Below are 9136 nucleotides of genomic sequence, written 5' to 3'. Positions count from 1 at the left end.
CAGGGGCCAGCGTCAGGGGCCTGGGGTGCTGCTCATGGGGCTGGGAGAGCAGTGTGGGGGATTGGGGTGTGAGGTGGGGGGGGGACCCAGGCTGGCAGAAGTGGGGCAGTGGGGGGGCAGGGGAGGGGAGGGGCAGGAGGCAGTGGGGAAGGAGGTGGGGCAGTGGGGGGGCAGGGGAAGGGGAGGGGCAGGAGGCAGTGGGGAAGGAGGTGGGGCAGCGGGGGGGCAGGGGAAGGGGAGGGGCAGGAGGCAGTGGGGAAGGAGGTGGGGCAGCGGGGGGGCAGGGGAAGGGGAGGGGCAGGAGGAGGTGGGGCAGCGGGGGGGGCAGGTGGAGGCGCGGCAGGAGGAGGCTGGACTCACTCACCTGGGCGGCCCCGTGGGGAGGAGGGAGGGAATCAGGAAATAAACAGGAACAGAAACCTGGGCACCTGCGGCTGGGATCCCAAGGGGGAGAGAACCCAGGCGTCCTGACCCCTTCCAGGCTAAGCTCCCCCCGACCGTCCTCCCATCTCCCCTCCCTTCCCGTGGGCAGAACCACCCCCTCCCCTTCTGGGGCAATAGATCCCAGGCATCTGCCCCCACCCCCTGCTGTGCACATAGGACCCAGGTGTCTGGTCCCCCCCTCCCCCCGGGCTGATAGAACCCAGGTGTCCGGTTCCCCCTCCCCCCCCCGGGCTGATAGGACCCAGGTGTTCGTCGTCCCCCCCCCCCCCGTGCATGGCTGCCCCCTTGAACCCCCCAGTGTGCCCTAAGGAGGAGGAGGTACGGGCCCCCCCCTTACTGCAGACGCCCCCCGCTCTGGGTGAGGAGTTCTGCCCCTTTGCAGAGGAGCACCGGGGGGCCCCCGGGCTGGGGCTGGGGGACCCCGACGCTGCCGACCTGGGGGTGCTGCTCCAGCGCAAGGAGCAGGACCTGCTGCTGGCCGCCGAGCTGGGCAAGATGCTGCTGGAGCAGAACGAGGAGCTGAGGGGCCGGTGCCAGGCGCTGGCGCAGGAGCACGCAGAGGCCCTGGAGGTGAGAGCTGGGTCCCAGGCCCCTTGAGGTCCCTGTCCCCAGCCCCTGCCTGTCCTCTGAGCCCGTCCCCTGTCCCTGCCTGTCCTCTGAGCCTGTCCCCAGCCCTGTCCGCAGCCCCTGCCTGTCCTCTGAGCCCGTCCCCAGCCCCTGCCTGTCCTCTGAGCCCGTCCCCTGTCCCTGCCTGTCCTCTGAGCCTGTCCCCAGCCCTGTCCGCAGCCCCTGCCTGTCCTCTGAGCCTGTCCCCTGTCCCTGCCTGTCCTCTGAGCCTGTCCCCAGCCCCCGCCTGTCCTCTGAGCCTGTCCCCAGCCCTGTCCGCAGCCCCTGCCTGTCTTCTGGGCCTGTCCCCAGCCCTGTCCCTGTCCCTGTCTGTCCCCGTCCCCTGCCTGTCCTGGCCTGGATGGGCCCAGTGCTCCCTTTCCTGACAGCATCTCATCTCTCTGTCCCTCCCTGAAAAAGGGTGTGAATTACAGCAGCCATAATAACACCTGTGTCTGCACAGATCCTCCACCTCCCCTGCAACCCACACCCAATGGCACCCCCTCCCAGGGCAGGGGAGAGGACCCAGGCCTCTGGGCTGCCAGCTCCCACCACTGGGCCCTACTGCCCTCCCAGACCTGGGGAAAGAACCCAGGAGTCCTGGCTCCCAGCCCCCCTGCTCTAACCACCAGCCCCCACTGCCCTCCCAGACCTGGGGAAAGAACCCAGGAGTCCTGGCTCCCAGCCCCCCTGCTCTAACCACCAACCCCTACTGCCTTCCCAGGGCCTGGGAGAGAACCCAGGAGTTCTGGCTCCCAGCCCTTGCTCTAACCACCAGCCCCCACTGCCCTCCTAGAGCCCAGGAGAGAACCCAGGCATCTGGCCTGCCAGCCCTGCCCCCCCTTGTTACAAGCACCCACTGTTGCTGGCGCCATGGGGCGACTGGTCTGTGGGGCGTGGGACTTTCTCCCACCCTCTGACTCATCCCCTCACCCGCCTCTGCCTGCGTTCTCTACCTGTCCCTGTGACCCCATAATTACCCCTCCCGCCCAGCTGTGCCAACACCCCCCAGCACCCAGCCCAACAGGTTCAGCTGGCGGCACCGCCCGGACACAGCAGGCCCTGAGTGACCCCAGTCTGCCGGGGGTGGGGGCTGGGCCAGGGGGCTGCTCCCCTCGAGGGGGCGCTGGCCAGGGGGGCTGCCCAGGGCTGACCTCCTTCCCCGCCCGCGGCCCCACAGAGGCTGGAGCAGGAGAAGTACGGGCTGCGCCGGCGGCTGGAAGCCGGGCAGGCCGAGTGGGAGACACGGGCAGCCGAGATGGAGAGCGACTTGGCGGCCCTACGAGCCCAGCTGGGCCACCAGCGACTGGAGCAGCAGGACACCAGCCGGGAGAGCTCCCAGGCCGTGCAGCAGCTGTCAGAGCAGAACCAGCGCCTGGCTGAGCAGCTGAGCCAGGTCAGCCCAAACTCCTGGCTACCCGGGGAGGGAGCGGGGCCTAGTGGTTAGAGCTGGGAGAGGCAGGGCTTGGAGCCAGGACTCCTGGGTCCCCTGGGAGCGGAGGGGTGGCTGGTACTGGCTGCCTGGACATCCCCTCCATAATCCACGAGCCTACAGGGTTGAGATCCCCCGAGTGGCTCGGGAGCCCGGTTAGATCCCTTGGTGGAAGGGGCTGGAGCTGGGCCTGGGGAAATCTCCTGAGTGGGTGGGTTTAAAGGGCCAGCGCTGGGTCCCAGGGACCCTCCTTCTTCCCGTCCGTCTGTCCATCTGTCTGCTTGCCACCCCCAGGCCTCCCAGCTGGAGCAGCGGCTGCAGGACGAGCTGCTGGCCTTGTGGGTGGGGAATCGAGCGCTGAGCATGAGCAACGCCGAGCACGTGGCCCAGAGCCAGAGCCTGCAGGCTGAGGTGAGCAAGGCCCCTGCCCCGGGGGCGTCCTCTCCGCTCCGGCTGCACAGTGGGGGCAGGGCCTGGCCCCCGGGGGCATCCCCCCTCCCGGGGCGCCTGCTCTGCTCCGGCCTTGGGGCAGGTACTGGGTGGCGGGGGCAGGGCCTGGCCCCCGAGGCGCCGGCTCTGACCCGTCTCTGGCTGCAGAACCTGCTGCTGCAGGAGCGGACGCAGGAGCTGGAGCGCCGGAGCCAGCAGCTGCGGGAGGAGAACGAGGCCGTTCAGGGGCTGCTGGAGACGCTGCATGAAAACCTGCTGCTGCTGCGCCGGGAGCTGCACGAGAAGGAGCTGCAGGTGGGGCGGTGCCAGGCGGGGGCAGGGGGTGGCTGGAGGCAGGCGGGGGCTGGACTAACCCTGCTTTCCCCTTGGGCCCCAGGCCCAGCAGCTGCGGGCCGAGGCTGAGGAGCTGCGGGTCTTGAACCGGCGGCTGCAGAGCAGAGTGAGGGAGATGACAGAGGAGATGCGGCTCTGCCTGCCGGAGGCCTCGGCCGCCTCCCTGCAGTCGGAGATGGAGCAGAGCGCCGGGGGCAGCCTGGAGCAGAGGGGAGGCCCCGCCAGGGTGAGCGGAGGGGATCCCTGGCATCCTGCCCTGGGCGGGGGCGTCTGTTCCCCTCCGTCAGACTAGCCTGAGCCCTCGAGCCCCCTTCCTTGGGAGCGGGGCCGTTCCCACCCCGAGCCTCAGCCCACGCCCCCAGGCTCCAGTCCTCCACCCCAGCCCTGAATCCCTCCAACCCCAGCCCCCTTGGCCCCACCCTGCCACCCAGGGGCACGTCAGCTCTCTCCCCCGCGCGAGGGGGAAGCAGCTGGGAACGGTGCCCCGCGCCGCGCTCACCCCAGAGGCAGCCGCATCGCAGGGCCAAAGCCGTTGCTCTTGTGTTGGGCTAGACCCTGGCCAGGACAGTGTCGGAGGAGGCGGCCCCAGGGGGTCCGAAGACCCCAGCCCGGGCCTCGGAGGTGGAGGGTGAATGTGCTAAACGGGCCTTGATTCTGAGTCAACGCAGCCCAGACCAGCTGAGGGAGAAAGAGCTGGAGATACAGAAACTCCAGGACCAGGTGAGTGTTTGCAGGGGCTCTCCCCAGCCAGGGTTGCTCTGCCTGCAGTGGGGGGCACAGGGCTCTCCCCAGCGGGGGGTGGGGGCACAGGGCTCTCCCCAGCCGGGGTTGCTCTGACTGCAGTGGGGGGGGGGCACAGGGCTCTGCCCAGCAGGGGGTGCTCTGCCTGCAGTGGGGGGCACAGGGCTCTCCCCAGCCGGGGTTGCTCTGCCTGCAGTGGGGGGCACAGGGCTCTCCCCAGCCGGGGTTGCTCTGCCTGCAGTGGGGGGGGGCACTGGGCTCTCCCCAGCCGGGGTTGCTCTGCCTGCAGTGGGGAGGGGCACAGGGCTCTCCCCAGCCGGGGTTGCTCTGCCTGCAGTGGGGGGGCACAGGGCTCTCCCCAGCCGGGGTTGCTCTGCCTGCAGTGGGGGGCACAGGGCTCTCCCCAGCCGGGGTTGCTCTGCCTGCAGTGGGGGGGGGCACTGGGCTCTCCCCAGCCGGGGTTGCTCTGCCTGCAGTGGGGAGGGGCACAGGGCTCTCCCCAGCCGGGGTTGCTCTGCCTGCAGTGGGGGGCACAGGGCTCTCCCCAGCCGGGGGTGGGGGGCACAGGGCTCTCCCCAGCCGGGGGCGCTCTGCCTGCAGTGGGGGGGCACAGGGCTCTCCCCAGCCGGGGGTGGGGGGCACAGGGCTCTCCCCAGCCGGGGTTGCTCTGCCTGCAGTGGGGGGGCACAGGGCTCTCCCCAGCCGGGGGTGGGGGGCACAGGGCTCTCCCCAGCGGGGGGCGGGGGGCACAGGGCTCTCCCCAGCCGGGGGCGCTCTGCCTGCTCCACCCCTCTCTTTGCCCCAGCTGACCCTGCAGACCGTGGAGCTGTGCGCCCTGCGGGGGGAACTGGCCACCCAGCGACGCCTCTTCCAGGAGAGCGACCGGGACGAGGCCCTCAAAGTGGCCGTGGCCGACAGGGATGAGGCCATACTGAAGTGAGACCCCGGCGCTGCCTCGTCCTCCCCAGCACCTCCTGGGGGCAAGGCCCCGGTTCCAGCCCCCCCAGAGCCAGCCCACCGGCCGAGAGGGGACCGGCCCATTCCCTGTGCCCCTGGGCCACCGAGCGTGGAGGACGGGAGACCCCTTGTGTTCAAAAGTGGGATGTGCCCCTGCCATGGCCCTGCGGGGAGAGATGGGGGGCAGGGACGGGCATGTGCGTGGGGAAGGTGGGGGTGCTTGGGGGGCAGCAGAGAGACGGGGCTGGAGAGAGAGGGGAGGGGGCTGGAGGGGGCCTGCCTGGAGGACAGGGACTGGGGGAGGGGAGGGGAGGAGGCAGGGCTGGTCGGGGGAGGGGGCCAGGGGGCTGTGTCTGACCCTTGTGTCTCACCCCCAGGAAGGCCCAGATGGAGATGGAGCTGGCCCAGGTCTCGCTGGAGCGGGACGCCATGAGCCAACAGCTGCTCTCTGCCATCCGCCAGAAGGTGGCGCTGTCCCAGGAGCTGGAGGGCTGGCAGGTGGGTCAGGACGTGGGGGGCCGGAAGGTTCCCCCAGGACTCCTGGGTCCCTCTCTTAGCTGGAAGAGCCTCCAAGACATTAACCCGGACTCCTGGTTTCCTAATTCAGTGGCTGGGGTCACCCCAGCTCCTGGGTCCCATCCCCGATAGATGGAGCACCCAGCGCAATGACCTGGGCTCCTGGGTCCCCTCCCTATCCCAGCTGCTAGAGTCTGCAAGACCATGCCCCGAACTCCTGGGTTCCCTCCCAGCCTGCGGCAGTGTTCACCTCTGTGCCCCCATTTCTCACAGGACGACATGGATTTTATTATCAAGCAGCAGCTGAAGCTGCAGCGGCAGCAGGAAGAGACATCCATGTTCTCCCCAGCTCCCTCCAGAACGGCAGCGCCAGCCAAGACCTCGCCGTTCTTTCGGCGTGGGAACAGCGCCCCCAGTGGTACCAGCTTCCTGTCCTTCTTCCGGAAAAGCTGAGACACCAGAGGCTGCTTCTGGAGATTCCCGGGGATGGGGAGGCAGAGGGGACCAGGTTGGGTAATCAAACACAAGACACCGGCACCCCAGGAAGTGGCCAAGCCAGCTGGACACCAAGGTGCCAGTGAAATGAGTCTTTGGGAAACTAGCTGCTACATCGCTCCCCAAGCTGTTCTAGATCACTAAGTGTGCTGTTCTAGATCACTCAGCTGGAGAGTGCACCCAGCGGATTTGCTGGTAGGCTACTCCGAGTTTCTGTTCTCCTAAATTTCCACCAACCCTTTACCCAAGCTGACGTTCTAGGGGGATCAACAGGGCCATTCCAGGTGTTGAACTTCCTATGTTTAATGCTGCTCAATGACCAAACAAAGTTTTGGCAGTTGGCTGATCTAGGTTGTCTGGTCCTATCAGGTGGGCAAGCTGTCATAGTTACCCACAGGTGCTAGGCCAGGGGTTGGCAACCAAATAACAAGAAGAGCCATTTTTTTCAAATTTGGTAAAATTCAGTAATTTGAGAGCCGTGAGGCACGTGAGTACCAGACAGTCCTCAATAAATAACGTCAAACTGAGCCCTTTGTAACCCCCTTTTAAGACCGGGGCCCACACAATGATTTGTAATGTGACACATGTTGCCTGCAGGGTGTTCACAAACTTTTTACAGATTCTATTTCCTCACACTTTCGTTGGGTGTCTGTACCACTGTGTGCCTGACTTCTAGTCCCCAACCTTCCCTCTGGCTGCAGTATGCTGGATTCTGAACCATTTCGGTTTTGGTTCTGAAATCACTGGAGGGCTGCTCGCTGCTGCGATAAAGCCTCTCTTCTCTATCCGCCCTCTGTGCGCCGCGTTCCTCCTTTCACCAGTTCTTGAGCTGCCTCCAGACCAGCCCCGGAGATGCTCCTTGGTGAGCTCACCCACTCGGCAGCCGTGTTCTCACTTTGCTTTGGAGCTGCTCCTCCCCCCCTTTTTTTCTCAGGCCTCTCCAGCCAGACGCCGTTTGGCAAAGGGGTGTGGTTGAGAAAATGCCCCTCGAGGTTGCATTTGGCGTTGGCGAATTGCTCGTTGCCAAGGAGCCATAGAGGGAGCGTGGCCAAACACAATACAAAAGCGAAGGGTTGGGGCCGTTCCGTCTGAAATTCTGATTTTCCTCCTTTTGAAGCTGTTCCACCCCCAGCTCAATGACGCCCATTGCCCTTCACCTTTCATTTCTGTTTTCTTTCTTAGAACACGAGTTCCCCTTCCCAGCAGGAACGCCGCCAGCTTCCTTTTTATTAGCACCACCGCCAAAACACAGACACCGGATCATATCCTACAATGCACGGCACATATCAAAAGGGGAGGTAGCCAGTGTTCTGAGATCACACAGCGTTTGCTGTTTAGACAGGAGCTCTTCATGGCTGGGCTTTTCGATATTCACCCTTTTTCAAAAACAAGCAGGAGGGTTTTGTTTTACTTCGCAATTATCGCGCCGGGAGCCACACAGAGATCCTTAAAGAGCTGCAGGTTGCTGAGCCCTGTGCTAGATTATCCTATTGCACAGTGTGTTGGCTGGATGAAGGTTCTAGATTATCCCACTGAGTGATCTGCATTGGCTAGCCTCATCTGTCTGGATAGGTGGTGTTCCACGTGGGATACTCCATACTTCTGTTCTAGGTTATCCTACAGGGTTATCCGGCCCACCTCACTGGGGCTGGACAAGCTGGGCGGTGCTGATCAGCCATCTGAGTGTTCCAGGTTAGGCTATGGGATGTGCAAGAACACATGGCTGTCCCTTTCTAGACTGGCTGTTGAATTATCCATGGTTGTAACGGTTCTGGTTCATGACCCTGGCTGTGAGCTTGCTTACGCTATTCACTCCTAGTGATGTGTCAAGTTGACAAAGACATCCAGTCTGGTGTTCTAGATCACAAATGCCCCTTCAAGGGGGCACTTCCTTGCTGTTAATTGACAGTTCTAGATCACTCCATGGCTGGTTGTAGATAAACCCACTGGAGCCTGTGGAGCTCTAGCTCCCAAGGTGCACTGTTCAGCCGGTTTTGTTAGCTGAGAAATCAGGGCTGACGTGTTGTGCACGCAGAGGTGGTGGAGAACATGGCATCTGTAAAAGAGTGGTGCTAGGTTTGGTAGAGGGGTTCTAGGTGACCCAATACAAGGCACACTAGGGGGCTGGCCAGGACACCAGAGAAAGGAGGCCATGAAATTGTCCTCAGGACTGACCCTTCCCAGCAACTTCCCCCTGATTTGCACTTTCACGCTGATTCACGTCCTCTACCCAACACTGCGAGCTGGGTTACAGCTTCAGCCCTGCTTCACATGGGCACCCAGAGGTGACAGGACTTGACCGAAGTCAGACAGTGGCAGACAAGAGAATGTGGGAGCCCTGATGCCCAGCCCCCACCTGCCCCAACACACTCTAACCCTCTCGACCTGGGTTCCTGATAACTTTTTCCATCCACGGGCGTATTAAATTTTGTTACATGCACCAAGGCCTGTGCGGATGCGCACACCAGCAGAAGAATACGCTGCCAGCTGTGGGAGCTCTGCTCACCACCTGGGCACCGCCTGATGCTCTCCAGGGCGGCTGCCCAAGCGCTCAGCTTCCAGGCACAACAAGTCCAGCACCCCCAGCCCTGTGCATGCAGCCTCCCTTCACTCTGCGGCTTTCCCTGGTGTTCCCCTGCAGGAAGCCGACCTTCTGTGTTCTCTCATGCCCCGGCGGGGCCCAGCCCTTCCAGGAGGGGGCAGGACGGTTTGCCCACTCCCCGGTCACCCAGGACCCCGAATCCATCACTAACAATGATTAACTCTGTGACTCAGAGGCTGCTGGGCTCTGTCGTTTGTGGCCAGGGCGTTTTCCAGCCAGCGGCTACCCAGCGTGTGCTCAGGGCTGGGCTGGCGCCTCCGTGCTCAGAGACAGAGTCTTTCCCTCGCCCTGGAAGGAAGTGGGGGGCAGTGGTTGGAAGCGGGGGGGGGGGGGGCTGGGAGCCAGGACTCTTGGTTCTCTCCCTGGCTGCAGTGGGGACAAGTGGTTAGAGGCGGGTGGGAGCAGGACTCCTGGGTTCTCTCCCAGCAGTGGGAAGAGAGTGAGGTCTGGTGGCTAGAGTGGGGGTGGGTGGCTGGGATCCAGTTCTCTCCCCGGCGGCTGGGAGAACAATGGGGTGCTTGTAGCGTTGTGGGGGGCGGCGGGAGGAGGCTGGAATGTCC

The 9136-nt window shown here is 64.3% G+C and overlaps 1 protein-coding gene across 1 annotated transcript; it reads left to right on the top strand.

Moving 5' to 3' along the window:
* Window positions 1-829: 829 nt before the first annotated feature.
* On the top strand, window positions 830-6594 carry BICDL2 (BICD family like cargo adaptor 2). Its single transcript, XM_074998414.1, has 9 exons — window positions 830-1014; window positions 2231-2446; window positions 2777-2893; window positions 3080-3226; window positions 3309-3491; window positions 3818-3985; window positions 4812-4942; window positions 5341-5461; window positions 5753-6594. Exons 1-9 carry the CDS (start codon window positions 940-942, stop codon window positions 5930-5932), a joined length of 1338 nt encoding a protein of 445 aa, XP_074854515.1. The 5' UTR covers window positions 830-939; the 3' UTR covers window positions 5933-6594.
* The last annotated feature ends 2542 nt before the right edge of the window (window positions 6595-9136 follow it).

The sequence above is a fragment of the Carettochelys insculpta genome, chromosome 6, assembly GCF_033958435.1.
Source record: "Carettochelys insculpta isolate YL-2023 chromosome 6, ASM3395843v1, whole genome shotgun sequence".
Lineage (NCBI taxonomy): Eukaryota > Metazoa > Chordata > Testudines > Carettochelyidae > Carettochelys > Carettochelys insculpta.
The sequence above is the reverse complement of the archived record's forward strand: the minus strand, read 5'-3'. Positions and strand labels throughout refer to the sequence as shown.